General features: G+C 40.6%; 1 protein-coding gene across 1 annotated transcript in view; it reads left to right on the plus strand.

Annotated features, from left to right (window-relative positions):
- PSPC1 (paraspeckle component 1) overlaps nucleotides 1-10,155 on the plus strand; it is an 88,151-nt gene extending 77,996 nt beyond the window's left edge. The window contains exon 7 of the mRNA XM_034758803.1: nucleotides 10,016-10,155. Coding sequence (XP_034614694.1) covers nucleotides 10,016-10,045 — 30 coding nt within the window. The 3' untranslated portion in view covers nucleotides 10,046-10,155. The remainder of the gene's footprint in view (nucleotides 1-10,015) is intronic.
- The last annotated feature ends 14,459 nt before the right edge of the window (nucleotides 10,156-24,614 follow it).

Below are 24,614 nucleotides of genomic sequence, written 5' to 3' on the forward strand. Positions count from 1 at the left end.
AGTGACGGGAGTACAGGACTTCACTGCAATGGAAATAATTTCTTTCAAAATATAGATCAACTGAGATAAAATAAAATTTGGTCTAATTTTTTGACCTATGTGAATTGGCATAAATTATTATATGCCTGCTGCTAAATGTGTTTCCTACCTGTTCTCCTTTTCATGCATATATGTATGTATTCTCAGTGTTATAATTTTAAATTAAGGATTTAAAAGATGGGGGTTCTTTGAATAAAACTTCTTGAAATTTGTTGATCTTTACAAAGACATGCAACATGGCCCTTCCCCTAAAACATTCATGTCCTGGTTTAAGAAGTTGTAGCCCTACAAAGACTTTTCAAATCTGCTGTCATTATTTTGGAAGAGGATGTTAGAACACTGCCCTTACTTGGTACCTGCTGCAAAATGACAGGTAAGAAAAAATACACAGGAGGGAATGGGAAGCCTTGAGTTTGTGTATAAAGCAGCAATATTAAAATATTCTGAAAATTATTTTAATACTTTAACATAAGTAATGCATTTAAATAACTTAAAGATTGCTTACTTTGAAATGCTGATCTGATTTATGAAATACGGATAAACTCAGATTATCGGTAATTCAGATTATGCAAAATTCAGAAATATATCCTGAACTATAATTTTGTTTTCCCAAATTTTATAGTTTGCTGAAATTCAAATATGTCCTCTTAGCAATTAAGATATCCAGGGTTCAGCTACACTTAAATACTTTTTGTATGCTGGAAAATTTGTGCTTGTTTTGTAATTTTTTACATAGTGTTACTAAAGTGTAAATACAAGTAAACCTTCTCCTAAACTTGGTCTACATACAAATCTTGCACTAGTTTAACTAAAATCAATTTTAAAATTCATGTAAACTGGTACAAAACTTTTCATGGAATGACTTAAATCTGTTTGCCGAGTAGCTTATATCAATATAGTTTAATTTGATAAGGGATTGTTTTAAATTATAATGTAGAAATCAGTTGTAGGTCAAGTTTGCTGTTTGTACAGTGCCTACCAGTGGAGGCCTAGCCATGACTAGGGCTTCTAGGAACTACGATAATACAAATAATAATTTAAGTAGATCCATGTTTGTGCTAGTTTAACTAAATCTATTTCAAAATAGACTTTAGGTAAATCAGTGCAAGTTCTGTTTGTAGATCACACTTTAATATATGTTTCTGTAACTGGAAAAATCTATCATTCAAAATACTGTTGGAACATAATTTTTAAAAAATTCCTTAAGTTTATAAGCACAATTTTAAGACCATGATTGGTTGCACTGACTTTAGGTCCTTTTCGTTCTAAAATTTAATGATTTATTTTTCATTTGAATCTAATTATGTCACAGCTACACCTCAGAATGTTTGCAAGTGAGAGATTAACATGTTGGGGAGAAGGTTGTATATTCTCAGTCTCCCTCTTTGAGCAACTTTGTATTTCATAGCTATCTAATAATAATATAAAATATAATGATATGCTTGTGTATACTTAGCAGTTAAGTGTAAGATTGATTGGTATTAATCACTGTGTGTGACCTTTTTGAATGGAGAAAGCCTCCTTATTCCTTTCAAGATACCATTATCTCACATTGATAGTGTGGAAATTGTATCAAAGTCCCCTTGTTCATATGTAAAGTGTATAAAGAACTATTGTAAATACACACTGCTGTTTTCTAATAATTCCAGCAGATATTTGTAATGAATTCTTACAAAAATCACTTGGTGATGCATCAAAGTATTCCACTGATACATATTTTAAATCAACAGTCTGACCACAAATTTCATTGACTCAGCAGAATAAACCAACAATTCAGACTCATTTCTGCCAATCTTAAGATCTAGTAGACCCAGATTCAAAATGTACCCATTTAAGACCAGTTGTTTCATATACATTTATTTTAAAATATACCATTTGTTATATTTATATATGTTTTTAGGGGAGGGATAGCTCAGTGGTTTGAGCATTGGCCTCCTAAACCCAGGATTATCAATTCAATCCTTGAGGGGGCCATTTAGGGAACTGGGGTAAAAATCTGTCTGGGGATTGGTCCCCCTTTGAACAGGGGGTTGGACTAGATGACAGCCTGAGGTCCCTTCCAACCATGATATTTTATGATTCTACAACTTAAAATCCATAAAGCGTTTTATAAATATTATGTCTTGTATCACATCTTCATTACACATCACATGGCAAATGGAAATCTTCGTGATACAAACTGCATTGTCTTTGCTTTTTCACTGATCTATAAAAGTCAGTTTTTTTAACAGTTTATTTTTGCTGGTCAGATCCAAAGCCCATTGAATACATTGGGAGGCTTTGCATTGACTTCAGTGGGCTTTAGATCAGGCTCTAAATTTAGGCAAAGTAGTTTTTGCTAACAATTGTAAGATGCATGGTCTGACATCTAGAAACACCTGACTACAAGTAAATAAATTGTGGGACTTTTCAAGAATTATTATTTTTAATGTCCAAAAATGTACAGAGTGCTGTAAATTCCATTCTATCTTCAGATTTACATTTCAGTTGAATTACGTTGCGTAAAGCTCTACAGCTGCGTTTCAGGTTTCATAAATATTTTCAAATAAGTCCAAATATCCTTCAGAAAGTAATTGCTTTAAATCCTGGCATGAATAAAATATGATCTAATAAAAGACTAAATATAGAGAATGAAATCTTTCCCTTGAGCATGCTGTCTTTTATCCCCACTGATATTTGCTTTAACACTATTAAATCTCCCACCATTTTTCCTTATGATTAAAAGTTCCCCTAGAAAGAAAATAGTACTATATTTACATTTCCTCATTCCTTTCAAGATTGATAATTTTGCAGATATCTCCTAATCTGTAAACTGAAAACTGTAAAACAGATGGAAAATGTCTTTTCAACTCATAAGCCCTTCTCTGCCAATAAAAATGCCTTCTTTGGCATCAGTTGACCCAGTATTTACCCTTGGTATATACAACAGTTTAATTTTGGTCTGTACTGTGTAATTGTTTTAATTATTCCTTCAGATATCCCGTCTTCTCTCAGCTGCCTGTTGAGATACATTTGTGGTTCTTAAGGAACAAATTATGCTTGTTTTATTGACAGTAATGCACCAGTTGGTTTCAGTAGGGTCTATACTCATGTTTAAGTTGAGCAGGATTCAGCCCTGAATGAATAAGAAATACTTAAATGAAAGTGATAGAAAGCTAAGGGAAACAGTCAATGGTTGACAATTTTTAAAATGTGTATCGTATTTTTTTATTGATACTTCAGCAACCAGCGTTGTTCTCTGTCACCTTTTGCTAGGAAATCAAATGGACAAAGCAAATACGAACACAGCTGTGCGGAATATCTGGCTGAAGGTTTCTTTTGGATAACATCTGTTTCCCCAAATACATAATCACAAAGAAGTACATGTCCTGGGTGCATCTCAAAAATGGAGTTCTTCTTTTCTGTGTGGTGGATAATGGGTATCATAAAGTGATTGTTTTTCCTGCTGGCTAAGTCAAAGTGCCATATGGCCCACTTCAATGGAAGTCTATTTACTCTGCAGTTCTGTATCTTTAGGTAAATTTTATGTAGACACACAGTAAAGAGGTGGGTCAGGATGGAAGGGGAGACCAGATATAAAGATTACAATTAACATTGTCATTTATGTTACGAAAAAAGTAGGAAGTAACCTCGACCTGTTCACTCAACCAATTTAATGAAGCTGTGTAAGGAATTATGTCCAGGGAGAATGAGGGCAAAGTACAATGTTAAAATAGAAATACAAGATTCAGAAGGTGCTTGGCTGTAAGTGATGAGTGTGGTATAAAATCACAGATAGACTTCTGCTGTGTGTTTGGGATTTTAACTAAGAGAGTCATACCAAAATTGTGTATTAATTTTTAAGGAAATAATATATTTTAAAGAAGTTCTTAATTAAACTAAACATACCAATATTTGTAAGTTATGTGCAACTCATGCACTGAAAGAGCTAATGCTTTCATTAGATTACTGAAGAGAATAACACCATACCTCCCTGAGCCTTAGAAGGAAGTAATATTTTGCCGCAGTAGTATGCTTGCAAAGAGTCAAGAGTGTTTAGATCTTACATTCATTCTACTCTCTTGACATAGAGCATATTTTTCGTGCTGTCAACTTCATAAGTGTTTAAATAATATTTAAGTATTACTGCTTATTGAGTAAGTAACCACATCCTGGTATTAAAAACCAAAAACAAACCTCTTTAGCTTAATTAACATGATGAAACTTCCAGTTATTATACCGAAAAGTGATCTTTCCTCATCTGTGCACTCCATCTAGCTATTATAAATCTCTGAGCTCAGCTGTTGCCATCGGAATACTCCATCCAGTCCTCACTAACAAAGAGTAATTACTTTTTAATTAAATTCTACCCCACAGTTTAGGTTAGAGTGACAGGGAGGGGCCAGAGTTGAGAGGCATAGTTTATTATGGGGATTTGGTTCTGATGAGAGTAGCCAGTCAGAGCACAAAGGGATATAATCATAGTTATTAAACTGTATGGCTATTAAAGTGTAGGGATCACTAGTATTGTAATATCCCTGTGCTCTCACCAACTGAGACAATTCTGTTTCAATATTATACATGCTTTTTAATTAAAAACATTTTGTGTAATCAATTTAATGATGGAAAAAAGCACTCTTTAAAACATCACTTATTACAAATTTGTTTATTGGGATTCAGATTGCTGAAAGCCACTGACACTGATTTGCTATGAGAGGAAATCCGACGAAGTGGGCATTCACCCACGAAAGCTTATGCTCCAATACATCTGTTAGTCTTAAAGGCGCCACAGGACTCTCTGTTGGTTTGCTATGGTTACAAGGATGATACCTACCTATTTATTTTGCCCTTGTGGTTAATCCAGTTTTAGCTAGCCTCACTTTTGGCCAAAGAGAACAGTTCTAAAGCAGGACTGACCAACATTGGCCCATATATAGTAGGTGAACTATTACCTGGGGCCTCAGATGGAGATTGGCTATTATGGAGGAAGGCAGATTGAGGGCTCTTATCTGTTAGTGTGATACATGAGAATGTGGAAGTTGTGAAGATTGCATTGCTTGTAATGAGTGTACAGGATAGTTTTTGAAGCTGGGAGGGTAGTAAAATTTGGAGGTTTGCTACGGCGTCTTTTGGAGTCTGGTTCATATTGGGAAAGTTACTTGTCATTGTGTCTTAGACCTTTCACCCTTCCTCCTCCTTTCCTATCACCTATGTCTGAACCCCTCATGCTTCAGCCAGCCTTCACCAGCATCACTGGCCTCCATAACTTGACCTTGTGGCCAGTTGAACCTGTGCTGAGATACATAGCATTTCTTTTTTAAATCACATCCAGACCCTTTCATGTATCAGATATATGTGACAGGTACTTCTGACAGCTCTTTATTCTGATCCTGCAGCATTTAATGTATTTTGGAGGATTTTAAAATAATATCTGAATGTAAACATCTACAATGGAAGGGGAAATTATTTCAACTGTGCATTTGAAAGTGAAACAAAAATGGCTGATTATGAGAATCCAGAATAAGGGTCTACTACTAATTTGAATAGGATACATATATCCTGGGTGTGATATCCTTAAGATTAAGGAGGTTTATGGAAAAGGACTAAGATTTGGTTAGGTGGAATGCTGGAGGGATTTGTTTGGTTGTTTCCAGATGGAGAGAGAGGTTTTAAAGATTAAATGAGATGCGGAGGTTGATGAACAGGATCGGAGGTGTGTACTGGGCAAGTGTTGAAATGGTCTTTTGAAACTTGCCCAGGAAATGTGGGAGCCTAGTTCCAGCAGCTTTGTTCCTTCAATAACTACTTCTAGGTGGCTAAGTAAGTGTAATAATGCTATCGTGCACTGAGAATCTGATAGGAAGTTGAGGAGAACTCTCTGCAGGCTTTGGGTTCCTCAGGCTTTGTGGTGGTGGGTAGTGGGAAGATCAGGCAGGTAATAGCAAAAAGAAAATCATAGTTACAGGCTAAAATGCATAATCTCTGTTTTATTAGCTTTGCTAAGTATAGACATGGAAACATCAAATGATGGCTCACAAGGAGCTTTGTCTTAAAGTTGGTGTATAGATTTCCCTACTGCACCCCATTATTCCTTAGCTGAATTTTAGGTACCTCACTAAAATGGTGTTGGAAGTGATGGTGAATAGTGATGATGCTCAGAGACTTCAGTATCTGTCCAAATGACAGTTCATCTAGATGGATCAAGGAGTTTGAGACAGTTATGGAAATTATCCCACATAGTTTTTGGCTCTATATGTATAGCAATATAACTAATGTTTGGAGGTTGGAGATGTAACATTTATGTCCTTATGGGACAGTCATTACCTCCTGTGGTTTGAGGTTGGGGTTCTCCTTTATTCCACTGCGGGGAAGGGAAATGATTTGATGGTCCATTCAAGGAGATCAATGAAACTGGATAGGATTCATGGGCTCTGTGGGCATGTGTTGTACAGACAATGGGCATACTTGAAGGTCTTTGATGGGAGATATTTTCTCCATGACTAGTGATAGAAGGCTCCTAAATGCCTTCTCCTATAGTTTTGTCCTTACATGTCATCCTGGTTTTCAGATAGCTCGCAGTGGATGAAATGAGGGAGCACAGACAGTGTCAGTACTGGAAGTCCTGAGTGGAGACCAGCCACATATGATATAAATAATTTGAAAACACTTAATCCATGGCTGTGCAGGCGAGAGTTCCTTTGCTTTAACTATAGATCTGTTGTCTGAGGTTTTCAGAACCCACAGCAGTGGTAGCTTCGCTGTTTCACTTCAGGTGATGTCAGGAATAAATCAGTGGGAATGCAGCCATTCCGTCTGATGGTAATTGATACAAGTGTGCTCTTGTCTAAAACTGCAGTTTATTAGATTTAAGCACACACAGACATAAGCAATAGGTTTAGAACAGCCCAAATATTTACCTAAATTCTGGTACAATATTGAGTAATTAACAGCAGGTCCATGATGGCCATTCGCTTCCACCTCAGGGAGTAAAGGTGTCAGAAAAAAAGTCTCTCCTCAGACAGCTCCAGAGGACTGCTCTAAAATACACTACATTAGCTAATTTTTTATAACTAATTTTTACAAAACACATAGGTCATAGTGACCTCTACTGGGTCATCACTTTTCAGAAACCTATGTATCTACAAAGATTTCTAACAATCTTAGTCATAATAAACTTATATTGAAGGTGCCCAGATTTAAGGGGTTTTGTCCACTTATTTTATTTCAGTCTCAGTTTTAATAACTTTTCTCCCTTCTCTCCTCCCCTCTCTAACCCTCTCCCCAATTCTGATTAGCAGAACCTGCCAGCATACAGCTAGCATTTGACCTTGCCTTCAAAAGCCTGCTTATTCCAATGCTGGGTGGGTTCTATTTTATTAATTCATCGTGGGTGAATGTGCATAATATGGTTGCAATTAGTAATCACATTCTGGGGTCCACAGACCCCTCAAATCCAGGGCAACACTGCAAAGTCTCTCTCAGCCAAATTCTACAGCAGCAGTGGATAGTTTGGTAATTGTGAGCTGTCTTCATCTGGGACCAGTTGAGTTTTTCTTAGCAAGGATTTTTCTGGTTACATTGCAAATTAAAAAAAAAAACCTGGGATTTCACATGGAACTTGACATATCTGAGGGTGCAGAGCAGTGTCTTAGTATTCAAAAGCCAAGTCCTCTCTGCTTGATTGAGTTTTGACCAGTGTTACTCACTAAACACCTGGAAATGTTGGGGCACCAGCTTATTGCACCATTGTCCCCTCTGTCTGATAAAAGTCAGTTGTGAGAAATGGGTACTTTGTTAATGGAGATTGTCAATTCCTCCTTATCTGAGGATGGAGTTGGGACAGCTACATAGAAAGGAAATCAAATTTTGACCTTGATAATCTCATCCAGGATGCAGTTGAATCTCCCATGTATGAAAAAGTTTACAGAAGGTGGCAGTGAAGCAGAATGGCAATATTTCCAATATCGGAGGAGTAGCTGTGTTAGTCTGTATCCACAAAAACCACAAGGAGTCTGGTGGCACCTTAAAAACTAACAGATTTATTTGGCATAACCCTGATCAGTCTGGGTTTAGACCTGGATGTGGGATAGAAACTGCACTAGTGTTGTTAGTTGGTGTTCTTGTGGGTAGAGTATTGAAGGCATGCCCAGGCTGATTTTATTAGAGAGATGTATGTATATAGTCTACTTTTGATACACTTGATCATGAGATAGTGCTGCTAGATAGTAGTGGTAGTTCTTTGTAGTATGAGCCCTTTAGAAGTGCTAGTAAGACTATATGGGCTATAGTGTCTGCAGTAGGCAGAGGATACCCAGCTGAATAATTACATTATGGCTAGTTTCACTGGTGTAGTGGAATGGATGGCCAGATGTCTATGGAGAATGGGATGTGAATGAAGACTAGCTAGTTGAGGATCAGTCTAGATCATGCAGAAATAAAGAAAGAAGATGAGGGTTAAAAGGGGCTCTTTTTTTTTTTCTAATTAAGTTTTGGGGCCAGATTGATTTGTTGGGGGGGGGTGGATTTAAACTAGGGGTCGGCAATGTTCGGCACGCCGCTCACCAGGGTAAGCACCCTGGTGGGCCGGCCCAGTTTTATTTACCTGCTGACACGGCAGGTTCGGCCAATCGCAGCCCCCACTGGCCGCATTTCGCCGTCCCAGGCCAATGGGGGTGGCGAGAAGTGGCATGGGCAAGCAATGTGCTGGCCGCGGCTTCTCGCCGCCCCCATTGGCCCGGGGCCGCGATCGGCTGAACCTGCCGCATCAGCAGGTAAATAAAACTGGCCCGGCCCGCCAGGGTGCTTACCTTGGCAAGCCGCGTGCCGAATGTTGGCGACCGCTGATTTAAACGGTCTGAATTTTTGATGATTCTGAATGTTTAGTGTTCTTAGGGGCACCCAGACTTTGAGATGTATACCCTGTTAGTTTTTAAAATAACTAATTACTTTGACTCTTTTGTGCTTTATGGTAACATTCATTATAAAATATTAATTATAATTTTATTTCTGTTAAAAGTACTAACTTGTATTATGAATTGCTCTTTAAAGTTGTGGCTGCATTTATATTTAAAATGAGCAAATCTTGTATTTAAGTTGAATATATATTTTTCTAAAGAATTTTAAACCACAAATGTCTTAAACTTTGAATATTAGTCTTTACAGTTTAATATTAAAGATCTACATGGATTAAATGTATCATATTTAAATATATTAAAATATGATTCTGCTCTGAAATGTTGCAAAAAATATGGTGGTTCCTTATGCCACAGATTTGCTTCCTGTTCGTAATTCAGAGAAATCTGCTGATTTTAGATAATGTTTACTGCTTTGTATATCTGCTAGTTATATTCATTCTGTGGAGCTAGAGGGGAGGGAGCTGAATTCTATTCCTGCTTGCACACTAGCAGCAGAATTATGTACAACATTGCAATACACTTGTGAAATTCCACTGAAGGCACTGGGATTGCACAGATATTACTGAGGGCTTGCTTTGGCAGAATCTTCTGCTAGTGGTAACATGAGAAGGAAAGAACCTAGTTTTATTCTCAAATCCTTCAGTGTGTTTGAGTGAACAAAGGGAACTAATGTCATACACATTTTTCATAGTAGAACTGCACTTGGAGCTGAAATGTTCATAGCAATATAATGACAAAGGAACTCATAATGACTGAAACACCAACTGGCTGTTGGCTGACTGGTACAAGAACAGATTTTAAAGATCTTAGTAATTAAGAGTAGGGAAAACTGCTTATAGTGGAGGCAATGGTAATATAAGAATGGTTAGAGATGAAAATGAATTTGTGAGGAGGTAATTTCAATTTTGGTCACAAGTTGTGTCCTACAATAATTCTACCTTTTAAAAGTTCATATGTTAGGGAAGGGAAGAATTACTGTACTTTGAACAATATGGGGCCCATTACCATGTAGGTAATTGTTTTATTTTGCTTAAAATTCCACAGATATTTAATTGACGATAACTACATTTTTTTTTTTCTAGGTTAAAATTAAAATGCTAAAATGCAGATGAAGATCGGTTTAAAAAAAAAAGTTCTGCTCTGTCTAAGAGTACAGAAGGTCAAGATCCTGAAGCCATTTTTTTTTTTTTTTTTTTTTTTTTTACTTTCAGGTATGTATTTGCACTTTTGACTTTTTATTTAGTAATTACTGCCAGTTATGAGACCGTTGGGTTTTTTTGTTTTTGCATTTAATTTGATGAAGTAATTTGTTCACACACTTCCACCAATACCTTTGAATCTTATCTTCAGGTAACAATTACTATATCTTTTAACACTTACCATTTCTATCAACCATTATGTTAACAGACTTAGTCTTTTAATATTTTGTTGAATTTGTGTTTCCCTTTTGCTTCCTCTGTGAGGAGAGGGCTTGAGTAACAGTATGTTGATCTAATACATATACAGGACATATATAAGACTAGTGTTGTGGAACGCACAATGTGTAAATACATGTTGTGGCACCAAGTTCTCCCACTTGGTCTAAAACTGAAGCTTTGTGTATATTACAGGTTGCACCAGTTTAACTAAAGGTGTGTTTTTTAAATTAATTTAAAGTGGTCCAAACTCCTATGTGGACACCTCAATTTAGCATAAATCAATTCATTAAACTAAATCAGTCTAAACCAGGTTTAGAGCATGCAGGCTTGCACTGCTTTAACTGAAAGTCCGTTTTTTTAAGATCAGTATAGTTAAACAGCTGCAACTTGTGATATAAACAAGGCCTAAAATAGATTCGATGAAAATTTCATCCATTCTAAAATGTGTCTAATCTCTGAAGATACTCAACAAACAAATGTTTGATTCACATATATGTTGAAAGATAACTGGAGTTTTATCTGTTATGGCATCTCCCATAAAAATAGAACAAAATATTCCAGATTTTTACAAAAAAAAAATACATTATGGAGATGAGATCATTGTGATTGCTTGGATACAGTGATGTTTGATGTTTCATTACTTAAGAAATCTTAAGCAAAATTTGCAAAGGTTGAAATGATCAGTCAGGATGAGTTCAGATAGATAATTATTTCTCTATCTATGTTTTTATACTCTGCCTGTCACTGTGGAGTGAGAGAGCCTTCCCAGTGGTTTTGCCATCCTCAGTAAGTAGATAGGGAGAGGAGAATTAAGAATAGCCTAGTGCACCATGAATATGGGGTGCAGTGGAATACATAAGATTAAAGGGTGAGGCTGATCAGGGATTTTAAAGCCAGTATATTAAGGTTATGGACAAAAGAGGTGTGGATGAGAAAAAGTAAAACTTGGGGAAAGTTGCATTGCCAGAGAATGGATCTAACAGGTCCCTCCATTTCTAACTGCTGATTCTGTTGGGATGGGATTTGTAAAGGGAAGGGAAGCTGAAGGGAGATGTCAAGAAGGAAAAAAAGGGACAAGAGAAGAATTCTAGGGCAATGGATAGGGTGAGAGCCAGGGTGGTGTTTTTGAGGAACACTGAGGCACCCCACCACAACCTGTACAATCAAGCTAACATGCTGGAAAATTTGATTCACGAAGTATATGAATGAATATAAGCATTGGAAAATCGCATATGGAATCCTAGAATTATTCTGTTTTGGGAATGAAAATTAGGACTTTTGATACTGCTTATTTCCCCCTATAAGCTTGAGTCTCCTATTCCTACCACTCCTGTGGAGTTGCCGCTTTCCCATGTGCCCCTATCACTCCTAGGGAGAGAACTTCAGTTTTCAGGACTGTATATGCATAATCTTTCATAAACTCCTAATTCACTGGGTAAAAAATAGGGCTGTCAATTAATCACAGTTAACTCACCGGATTAATTACAAAAATGAATCACAATTAATCGCACTTAATAGAATACCAATTGAAATTTATTAAATATTTTTGGATGTTTTTCTACATTTTCAGTATTGATTTCAACTACAACACAGAATACAAAGTGCAGAGTGCTTGCTTTATATTATTATTTTTTATTACAAATATATGCACTGTAAAAACGATAAACAAAAGAAATAGTATTTTTCAGTTCACCTCTTACAAGTACTGAAGTGCAATATCTTTATCATGAAAGTGTAACTTACAAATGCAGATTTTTTTTTTCGTTACATAACTACATTCAAAAATAAAACTGTGTAAAACTTTAGAGCCTACACGTCCACTCAGTCCTCTTTTTTTTTTTTTTTTTTTTTTTATTCTGCTAATCGCTAAGACAAACAAGTTTGTTTACATTGATGGGAGATACTGCTGCCTGTTCCTTATTTACGTCACCTGAAAGTGAGAACAGATGTTTGCATGGCACTTTTGTAGTCGGCATGGCAACATATTTACATGCCAGGTATGCTAAACATTCGTATGCCCCTTCCATGTTTGGCCGCCATGGACATGCTTCCATGCTGATGATGCTCATTAAAATAATGCGTCAATTAAATTTGTGACTGTTCTTCTTGGGGGGAAGAATTGTATGTCTCCTGCTCAGTTTTAACTGCATTCTGCATATATTCCATGTTATAGCAGTCTCGGGTGATGACCCAGCACGTTTGTTTTAAGAACCCTTTCACAGCAGATTTGACAAAACATAAAGACGGTACCGAAGTGAGATTTCTAAAAATAGCTACAGCACTTGACCCAAGGTTCAAGAATCTGAGAGGGACGAGGTGTGGAGCATGCTTTCAGATGTCTTAAAAGAGCAGCACTCTGCTGCAGAAACTACAGAACCCAAACCACCAAAAAAGAAAATCAACCTTCTGCTGGTGGCATCTGACTCAGACGATGAAAATGAACATGCATCAGTCCGCACTGCTTTGGATCGTTATCAAGCAGAACAATCGTAATCAAAAATAAATATAAAGTGAGCACTGTGTTGTAATTGAAATTAATATATTTGAAAATGTAGTAAACATCCAAAAATATTTAAAATAAATGGTATTCTATTGTTGTTTAACAGCGTGATTAATCACGATTAATTTTTTTCATCGCTTGACAGCCCTATTAAAAAACGGGAAATTTAATAGGAAATGAGATTCAACCTGAGGAGTTGCAAGTTAAAAAAGAATCTGAAGAGAGATACTCAATGAGAGGGAAAATGCCTGGAAAATAGTAATAGTGAAATGACTAAGGCTACGTTTTAGTCATGGGTATTTTTAATAAAGTCATGGACAGGTCACAGTCAGTAAACAAAAATTCATGGCCCATGACCTGCCCATGACTTTTACTGTATACCCTCGACTAAAACTTGGGCCGGGGGGCTGTGGGTGCTCTGGGGGGAGGGGGGAGGGAAGCAGGCTGGGGGCACCGCGGGTGCTGGGATTGGAGTGGGGGGAGATTGATGGGGCTGGCAGGCTCCCTTCCCAGCTCCGACTGACATGTCCCTGGAGCTCCTAGGGGGGGGAGGGGGCGTGTCGTGTGCTGCTCCTGCCAGAAGCACCGGCTCCGCAGCTGCCAATGGGAGCTGCAGGGGTGGTGCCTGTGGGTGTGGGCAGTGCGCGGAGCCCCCTGGTCCCTCCATGGAAAAGTTGCAGGGACATGCTGGTGGGAGCCGGGGACCCACCCCAGGTAAGTGCCATCCCAACCCTGTGTCCCAGCCCTTAACCCCCTCCCTCACATCCAAACCGCTGCTAGCTGTTGTGCTGCCCAGCTCGGGCAGCTGCAGAAGTCACGGAATCCGTAATCTCCATGACAGACGTGCAGCCTTAGTCATGACAGATTGATTTGATGTTAACTGTGGTACATTGTGGAAGGGGGAAATAACCTTCTATGACCTCTTACCGGGGCTGTTGGGGAGAAAACTGTACTCGTTCTAGGGGTAGAATGGGCATGCCATGCACCTGAAACCTGAAGTAGAAGGACCAGGTTGGGGGGGTGAGAAGGTAATTAACTTCTGTGTCTGTTCAGTCCTGGTCCCTCTGAGACTGCTGATAGGGCTGGCAGTTGGTGCATTTTGTGATGTGGCTATTTGTGCCCATGCAATTAAATGTAGACCAGCATCTCCTCTAGTTCCCTTTGCATTATTTTTGTGTGCAGAACCTCCTGTGTTGTTGTAATCTGTGAAATTAACCCCTACCCAGTGCTTCACTACACTGTTTGGGTTTTTTTCCTCATCATCCTTTTTAAGGCCCTTGGTATGAAAACTGCTCTGGGACAATACTCCAATCTAAGCCAGTTCTAATTAATTTTTCAAGGTGGAATGAAATGTTTTGATACTTCCTTCCACTACTGCAAGTGAATTAAAGGAAGACTTTGTAGAGAAAATAGTATCTTCAAAATAATGATCGGCATCCTCTGCAGCTCAATTCACAGAGCAGAAATGATCATCATGCTTAAGACCTATTCTGTTTTGCTTCTGAACAGCTGCTACAAATTAAAATAGTACTGCAATGATGGTGGAGAGTGAGGAAATTATAAGTTATTTGTAAAATGGTGGAGAGCAGCCAGATAGTGACCATTCACCTGAAGAGGTTTATACTTAAAATATGTATTGTTTTGCAGGTTGGAAAAAGGCAGCAATGAAGTCAACTTCATCTTCACCCTGAGAAATACTGTGCAGAGCATTGAGCAACAAACATACTGTTCTCCCAGTGTGAAGGAGATAGAGCTGAAGCATGTCTGTCACTATCAGCATCCTCCACACACAAAAAAAAGCCATTTTTTTTTTTCAAATAAAACATTGGTGCTGAATAAACACTGATTTATAACTTGATTTATGATGTGGGGACTATAAGCATGGAAAGTTCTGGTAGACCTCTATTCAGAGTATTGATAACCGGGTTTTCAAGTTTGTAGACACTATAACCCAAGGCAGGTTAAATTTATTATATGACTGAACTGCATTTATGGTGTTTCTCCAAGATAGAGAAATAACTGAGTTAAATGACACCATCAATTCTTATAATCAGGAAAAGGATGGGAATTAAGTGTGGTAAAATTAATGGAAGTTGCAGCAAAATCAGCAAACTTGACATTTGCTGATATACAAAGTCTGGAATAAGTTGTTACATGCTATATCTCAAAGTAGCACCCTGTAACTCCCATATTCATCATTTGTATATCATGATTTTTCATAAAAAGCATGCCATGTAAGATACCATATCTGCTGAAACTCATTGTTCTGTCAAACTGTGTGAATCACTATGGTGTATGAAGTTATGAGATTTTGCTGTATGGTTGTGGTTGAAATATGTTGAGAGTTTGGGACTCGCCCACTGCTAGCTCTCCAGTGGCTGAGGGTGGTGACCCACACCCAAGGGGGTGTTAAAACTACAATTGATCAGAATGGTAAACAAGAAATCTACAATTCAATAAGACAGTTACAGAAGAACCACACAATTAGGATTGTTCAACTCTGACTCAGCAAGGCATGCCTGGGCCAATTTCTTTCCAGGGACATGGACTAAGAGTATAAAATAAGGGACAATGACATCATGAGATGACCTCTCTCCTCCGCCACTTATGGCAAAGGCAACAAGAATCCTGGGAAGACAGACTGAGAAGGAAACTCAGACTGTATTAAGATCTGCAACCTACCTGCAACATCCAGTGGGTTGAGAAAAGCAGATTCAACTCTTGCTTAGGCTTTGTCTACGCTACCGCTTTTGTTGGTCAGGGGTATGAAAACAAACACACCCCTGGCTGACATAGCTAAACATGGCTCAATGGGGGTGGTTTAATTATATCAACAGGAGAGCTCTTGCCTGCTGGCAAAGAGCAGCTACAGGGGAGACTTTACAGCGGCACATCTGCACCACTGTAAAGTCTGTAGTGTAGATGTAGTCTTAGTGTAGAAGTTTAGCATTTAAAATGTTTAGTTTTTCTCTGACTTACAGGTGCCACGTAAAAAAATCTATGTTCTGTAGTCAGTAAACTTGTTTTACCCTTACCAGCAAGTTTGTCAAAAGTACTGGGGGAATCTGCTCAGATTACAAAGGCTGCTGCATGTTCCCTTTCCTTGGATGAAGTGGCAATAAGCTTGAACTGTTCAAGAGAAGGTCTTGAGCAGTGTAAAATGGTATATTATTGGGGTGTAAGGCTTGGGCAGTTTTGCTAATGTTTCCCTAGGTATGGTTCATTCATGCAGCTTAGATTGGTTTGCCTCTGCATGCTGGTGGCTGAGTGATAATCCCTGGAGAGATTTTCTCCTTGTCACTGACAAAGCATTGTGGAGAGTCCAGGTTGGAGAGTTAAAGGGACACAGCTGTCTCACAGTTCCTGGTTGCAGCCTGTTGACCGTGTCACAGTGTACAGTTAAGTGGTTAGGTTGGGCTTATGGAAATTATATAAAATGTTTCAGGGGGTAATTAGATAAATGCAGAGAGCTTCAATATTTAGTATATTGAAGAGTTGGGGTAAGTAAATGTAGTCCCAAAGGGGAAAGTTTCCATAGCATGGAATTTGCAATTTCCTTACCCTTTTACTGTAAGGAGTTTATAAAAATACCAACTCTAGTCACAGGCTCATTGCAAGTTAGACTAAAAGTAAAATTGCTACTTGTTGCTATTCCCACTTATGTTGTGGGGAGGGAAATGAATAGATGGTGATGGAATTTTGTGACCTGAAACTACTAAAAATAAAGGCAAATAGTTACTCTGATCATATTAGCAATCTGCTCCAGCAAAAGACAAAACTACAGATAGCATCAGCTTTGAATGAGCTGTCATTCTGATAAACATTTCATACTTTCACATCACAAACTATTTTACATTGTTTAATGTGTTAAGACTAGCTGACATTTACAAATTTAACTTGAGTAAAAGTAGGAAATATCCCTTAACATGAATCAAACAATGGACTACCCCTATGGACAAAGGGGTTTCTTCTCTCCTTCCCTTCCATGAAAGATGGCTCCAGTGTGACTTCCTCTGTATCACTGGAAAATGAACACTGCTCCTCCAGGCTGTGATTATGCTACAAGGGGTATTATTTCCCCAGCTCACCTGCATGTATTTTTGCGAGTATAAAAAGCAACATAGCACAAGCAGTATCAGTGGCAGCAGGTGAACTGGGCCAAGTACATATGTACAAGTGCTACCAAGACTCCACTGCTATTTATACTTGCATTACCTTGATGAGAGCTATTGTGAATATCTGTACAGCAGCCAGGGAATCATGGCTCCCCCTGTAGATGCAGCCTGGCTATGGGAGAAGTTTCCTACTCTCTCTTCTATAGGATGAATAGATATAGTAATACACCTGAGCTGCTTTTCATAGCCTCAGATGTTTTATTTATAGCATTTAGACTTTATTAAATCCACACAAAGATCAGAACACTTTTATACATAAGGGAAAAGAAAAGCCAGTTCAAAGACTGCAGGATCCTCACTCTTGCAGAGACAGCTGATTTACAACTGTGGTTAAAGGTATCACAATAATCTCACCAATAATTAAATGACGTGTGTGATCTGAGCTGTTTTTCATCAACCAGATTGACTGGCTTTAATTAGTTCTATTCTTTCCATTGAATGCCATGTCAATTTTCCATTGTTTTGCCCAGGTTTAATGTTAGATAAATGCGGTTAGTCAGCTCATCACACCAGTCCCTGTTGAATCTTGAAATAACAGTTGCAGTTTTCTGGAATTCCTTCCAGGCCAAGTTGGTAATGCAGTCACTTTCCTAAAGAAGGAAATAACTTAATTCTTGTTTGAGTGCTGATCCAGATGTGTAGTGCACTTCTGGGTATGCATGTGCTCTGTGCAACTGAGATGAGAGGTTTGGCACAAGTAGTATCCATTGGTCAACATACAGTTGCTCTCCTGCTCCAACCAAAGGGCATAACACCTGGCATGGATTAACCCCTCTTCAGTTCCAGCTCAGACTATGCAGCTGTAAGAGAGAATTCTGGGTCCAGTAGAAGTTGTCTGTTTTCAATAATGTAAAAAACTATTTCAAATGGAGAAAGTTGTAAAAACTAGAAAATCTCCTGCCTTGTCCCTTCTCAGTCAGTGACAAGAACAAGTTAGTGCCTTGGCAAGGCGTACATTGTCACCAACCCTGATGGACACGTTTCACTTCCTGGGCCTGCCATCTGAAGTCCTCAGAGCTCTCAGCTCCAGCAAAGTACATGTAGCAGCTATCAGTGCTTTGCAACCTCCTGTGGAGGGACAGTCGGTTTTCACTCATCCTTCGACTGCCTGATACTGAAAGGGCCTTATATGCAAATACCTGCCCATGCAGCCTGTTGCTCCTCAACCTTGTCCTTACCGCACTGATGAACTCGCCCTTTGAACCTCTGGCCTGCTGTTCCCTCTCACTTTCCTCGTCACTATTACCTCTGCAGGAAGAACAGGCAAACTGATAGTAAATGACCCTTTCTCTACGTTCCATCAAGACAACATCTCACTGAACTAGCATCCCAGATTTCTACTGACAATGGTTTCTTGCATCTACCTCAACCAATCCATAGATTTTGTTGACCTTCTTTCCCAAACCGCACACTTCAAAGGAGGAACAGCATCTTTACTCCCTCAACATACAAAGCCCTCACTGATGAAAGCAGGTTGGTGTCTAAGACATCACTTTGGACACCACGGGACACAGCTGACAACGCAGCTAGAGCCATGAGGCTTTATTGTTAGGCATTCTGCAGGGAGATCCAGAGTATTCTTGAGTGATTTCCCCTTCGATTAATTCAATCTCTTCAATGAGAATAGTCACTACACACACTCCTCTCTCTAGGCAGCCCCAACGAGAAACAGCTACAAGCAAACAGACATACCTAGACCTTCCCTCAGCCCAGCATTTTATCTCCAGCATCTTTACAAACCACCGTGCAAATGACAAAGGGTTGCGCAGCAGTTTTGACCTCTGCCAGTCCCATCCAAGGGTTTCTCTTTTGATAGGACACCAAGGACTGTGTACTTATTGATGGCATCCAGTATTGCCCCTTATCTTGGTGGGTGCCTTAATCGCTTTACACACTCAACGGGAGGGTGACAACAGACGAGTACTAGAGATCATCTACTCTGGCTACACAATTGAGTTTCTCACCTCCCCACCACAAACTCCCTTCCTGGCCCCCTCTCAAGAGGAGATCCTTCATCAGGAGGATAACTCTACTCCAGAGAGGGACCCTAGACCACATATCACCCCAACCAAAGGGGTTCTACTCCCCATATTTCACAGTTCCCAAGAAAAATGGAGGATGGAGACCAATTCTCAATTTATTCAACTAATTGTATTTATTTGCAAGATTTTCATGATAACACTGCCATCAATAATTCCCTCCCTGGAGCAGAACACAGGGATCACGACCCTTGACATTAAATGTTTGCTTTCATATGGATATTCACCACTCCCACAAAAGGTTTCTCAGATTCATGGTAGGACAAGAGCACAGTCAGTTCAAAGTATTCCAATTCAGGCTGGTGAGAGTACCCATGGTCTTCATGAAAGTCTTCTCTGTGGTGGTAGCCCAGATGAGATGCAATAGCTACAGATCTTCCTGTATGTGGATGGTGGGCTAGGAACAGGCAAATCAAGCCAAGAGGGCCAATCAGCAACCATATTCGTACTCCATCTTCTGATATCATTCGGAGGTCTGTGTAAACAAAGAAAGTCCACTTTGACTCCTACAAGGACTACAGATTTCATAGGAGCAGCTTCCAGAAAAAGCTTACCTCTCTCTAGACAGATTTCAGTTTTTTGGCAGCCTGATGGAATCAAGTCACCCTTAGACCTCACGCCACACTAAGGGTCTGAGATCCTTCAGAACTCAAGAGTTCTAAAGGAACTCAAATGTGGAATTGCAGAACTACTAATTGTAGTATGTAACCTATCATTTAAATCACCTTTGTACCAGATGACTGGAGAATAGCTAATGTGAGGCCAATTTTTTAAAAAGGCTCCAGAGGTGATCCCAGCAATTACAGGCTGGTAAACCTAACTTCGGTACCAGGCAAATTGGTTGAAACTATAGTAAAAAACAGAATTATCAGATACATAGATGAACATGATTTGTTGGGGAAGAGTCAACCTGTTTTTTGTAAAGGGAAATCATGCCTCACCAATCTACTAGAATTCTTTGAGGGGGTCAAAAGCATGTGGACAAAGGGGAATCCAGTGGATATAGTATACTTAGATTTCCAGAAAGCCTTTGACAAAGTCCCTCACCAAAGGCTCTTAAGCAAAGTAAGCTGTCACGGGATAAGAGGGAAGGTCCTCACTCACGAATTGGTAACTGGTTAAAAGATAAGAAACAAAGGGTAGGAATAAATTGTCAGTTTGGAGAGAGGTAAATGGTGTCCCCCATGGGACCAGTACTATTCAACATATTCATAAATGATCAGGAAAAAGGGGTAAACAGGTGGCAAAAATTGCAGATGATACAAAACTACTCAAGATAGTGAAGTCCAAAGCAGACTGAAGAGTTACAAAGGAATCTCACAAAACTGGCTGACTGGGCTACAATGTGGCACATGAAATTCAATGCAAAGCAATGCACATTGGGGAAAAATCTCAACTATACATATAAAATTATGGGGTCTAAATTAGCTGTTACCCACTCAAGAAAAAGATCTTGGAGTCATTGTGGATAGTTCTCTGAAAACATCCACTCAATGCACAGCGGCAGTCAAAAAAGCTAACAATGTTGGGAATCATTAGGACAGCGATAGATAGTAAGACAGAATGTATCATATTGCCTCTATACAAATCCATGGTACATCCACATCTTAAATACTGCATGCAGATGTGGTCACCCCATCTCAAAAAAGTTATATTGGAATTGGAAACAGTACAGAAAAGGGCAACAAAAATAATTAGAGGTACGGAACAGCTTCCATATGAGGAGAGATTAATAAAACTGGGACGTTTCAGCCTGGAAAAGAGATGACTAAGGGGGGGGGGAATGATAGAGGTCTATAAAATCATGATGGGTGCAGAGAAAGTAAATAAGGAAGTGTTATTTACTCCTCATAACACAAGAACTAGGGGTCACCAAATGAAATTAATAGGCAGCAGGTTTAAAAATAAAAAAAAGGAAGTATTTTTTCACGCAACTTACAGTCAACCTGTGGAACTACTTGCCAGAGGATGTTGTGAAGGCCAAGACTATAACAGGGTTCAAAAAATAACTAGATAAGTTAATGGAGGATAGGTCCATCAATGACTATTACCCAGGATGGGCAGGGATGGTGTCCCTAGTCTCTGTTTGCCAGAAGCTGGGAATGGGTGATGGGATGGATCACTTGATGATGACCTGTTCCATTCACTCTCTCTGGGGCACCTGGCATTGGCCACTGTCGGAGGACAGAATACTGGGCTAGCTGGACCTTTGGCTTAAGAACAGCCATATTGGAAGTGTTGGATCCAACAGCTGCCACCTGCATCCTAAGATAGTCGGAGACCTATATCTCCCCAGAGGACATTTTTGCTCTCCCTTATCTTCAATCCTCTCAGCTCTGACCTTATTTGGAGATGTTGTTACACTGAAGGAAGAAACCATCACGAAGACATAGGGCCAATCTCTTCTCCGAGCTGCGAACCCTGGTACCTATCCATTGGTACAGATGGTTTTGCCAGTCTATTGGGAACCAGCCCTTTCACTGGATGAGTCAGCAGACCCAGATGAACCTCTACCATTCATAGGGAGGCAAGCCTGGACAGAAGTTCCATGGGAGATTGGGGGTTCCCAATGCCATGGGTTCTGCCCCAACTCATGGACCTCTCATCCTGGCACTACTGTGGCTCCCAGAGGCCTTACTCTAGGCACCTTGGCTCTGCATGAATCCTTTGTACCCAGTCTTACCTGACACCAACCTCTATCTGAGGCCTGGTCTGCACTAGTCTGTTATTTCTGAATTAGCAGAGTTAATTTGAAAAAAAACAAAATGATTCCGTCCACACGACCAAATGGGTTTTTTTTTATTTAAAGAGCTCTTTAATCCAATTTCTGTATGCCACCTCTGCAAGTGGAGTAGCGCTTATAGCGAGATCGCAATCCCGGGTTAAAGGTATTGTGGACGTAATTCGACGTTATTGGCCTCTGGGAGCTATCCCAGAATGCTCCCTTGTGACCGCTCTGGACAACACTCTCAACTCTGATGCACTAGCCAGGTGGGCAGGAAAAGCACCGGGAACTTTTGAATTTAATTTCCTGTTTGGTTACCATCAGCACAGTCCACCATCACAGGTGACCATGCAGAGTCCACCATCACAGGAGATCACGCAGTCCTGGATTCGCAGACAAGCTCCAGCATGGTCCGAATGGGAGGTACTAGATCTCATTGCATGTTGGGGAGAGGAGTCTGTTATGGCAGAACTATGTTCCAAAAAAAAAGGAATGCAAATACGTATGCTAAAGTCTCCAGGGCCATGACGGAAAGAGGCTACTCCAGGGACACAGAGCAGTGTTGTACAAAAATCAAGGAGCTCAGGCAAGCATACCAAAAAGCCAGGGAGGTGAATGGACACTCTGGGTCACAGCCCCATACTTTCCGCTTCTACCGTGAGCTGCATGCAATTATGGGGGGTGAGATCACCACTACCCCACCACTGTCTGTGGACACCTGCAAGGGGGGAGTTGCATGGAGCGAGGAGGAAGAGTCATTGGAGGAGGAGGAGGACAGTGCACAGGCGGCAAGTGGGGAATCCGTTTTCTCCCCTAGCCAGGAACTATTCTTAACCCTGGAGCCAATAACCTCCCCCCACTCCCAAGGTGGGCTGCCCGACCATGACCCTGGAGAAGGTACTTCTGATGAGTGAGAGCCTGATTGGAGCCATACAGTGGAGGGCAGGGGGAAAACCCAGCCATGCTGGGCTGTTCGCGTTTAGTTTAAAGGGCTCATCCCTGCTCAGAGCCTCATCGGAGCCACATGGTGGGTGTGTGGGGGGAGGAAACGGGGAGTGTTGTGTGTAGCAATCATCCCAGAGACCCCACAGGCCCTCCCTTTATATGGCAAGCCCACTAGGCATTGCTTGCTATGGGAAAGGGGACCCAGCAGTTTGAAAGCATTGAAATGAATGTAGAAGAAGCAGAACCCCGCCTGCCCTTAGGCTGCCTGCACGCTGAATTCTGTTGCCCAGCCGTGTGTGATGACTTACTCACACCAAAGTGTCCCCTTTGTTCTCTGAAATGTATCTTTTAAAATACTACCCTCCCTTTTTCTCCTCCCACAGGTGCAAATGTTTCAACACAGCCTCTATCTACTGCATCCCAGAGGCTGGTCCAGATTAGAAGGCGGAAAAAATGAACCCGGGATGACATGTTCGCTGAGCTCATGCAGTCCTCCTGCACTGATAGGGCCCAGTTGAATGTGTGAAGGCAAACAATTGCAGAGTCCCGTAAAGCATTACAGGAACATGAAGAGAAGAGGGATGCGTGCGATGAGAGCAGGCAGGACGCTACGGTCAAGCTCATGGGGGAACAAACTGACGTGCTCCGCTGTATGGTGGATCTAATGTGGGAAAGGCAGCAAGACCACAGACTGCCGCTGCAGCCCCTTTATAACTGCTCTCCCTCCTCCCCAAGTTCCATAGCCTCCTCACCCAGACACCCAAGAACATGACAGGGGAGGCTACGGGGACCCACACACTCAAACCCAGAGGATCACCCAAGCAGCAGAAAGCTGGCATATGCGAACTTTTGATTTGGTTTCTGGCCTTGTCCTTCCCTACTCCTCCACCCCCCTCCACTTCAATACCCTCCCCTCCCCCGGTCTACCTTCAGATTTCTCTCAATGTGTTGTGCAACAAGTAAAGAACAGTTTTGAAACAATTTTGACTTTATTTCCTTTCATATATATATATATAGGGGGCAGGTAACTTCAAGAGAAACAAACATAACTGTCACACCATACCCTGGCCAGTCATGAAACTGGCTTTCAAAGCTTCTCTGATGCGCAGCGTGCCCTGCTGCGCTCTTCTAATTGTCCTGTTATCTGGCTGTGTGAAATTAGCCGCCAGGTGAGTTGCCTCAACCTCCCACCCTGCCATAAATGTCTCCCCCTTACTCTCACAGATATTGTGGAGCACATGACAAGCAGAAATTACAATTAGAATATTGAGATCTAACCGAGTCAGTAAACTGCGCCAGCATGCTTTCAAACGTCCAAAAGCACATTCTACCACCATTCTGCACTTGCTCAGCCTATAGTTGAACTGCTCCTTACTGCTGTCCAGGGTGCCTGTGTATGGCTTCATGAGCCATGGCATTAAGGGGTAGGCTGGGTCCCTGAGAAGAACTACAGGCATTTCAACATCCCCAGCAGTAATTTTCTGGTCTGGGAAGTAAGTCCCTTCCTGCAGCTGTTCAAACAGACCAGAGTTTCTGAAGATGCAAACGTCATGCACCTTTCCCGGCCGGCCCACGTTGATGTCAGTGAAACGTCCCTTGTGATCCACCAGTGCTTGCAGCACCATGGAAAAGTACCCCTTGCAGTTTATGTACTTGCTGCCCCGGTGTGCCGGGGCCAAGATAGGGATATACGTTCCGTCTATCGCCCCGCCGCAGTTAGGGAACCCCAGCACATTAAAGCCATCCACAATGGTCTGCACATTTCCCAGAGTCAATACCCTTGATAGCAGCTGGTCAATGATTGTGTTGGCTACTTGCAGCACAGCAGCCCCCACAGTAGATTTGCCCACTCCAAACTGATTCCCGACTGACAGGCAGC

The sequence above is a fragment of the Trachemys scripta genome, chromosome 1 (genome assembly GCF_013100865.1).
Source record: "Trachemys scripta elegans isolate TJP31775 chromosome 1, CAS_Tse_1.0, whole genome shotgun sequence".
NCBI lineage: Eukaryota > Metazoa > Chordata > Testudines > Emydidae > Trachemys > Trachemys scripta.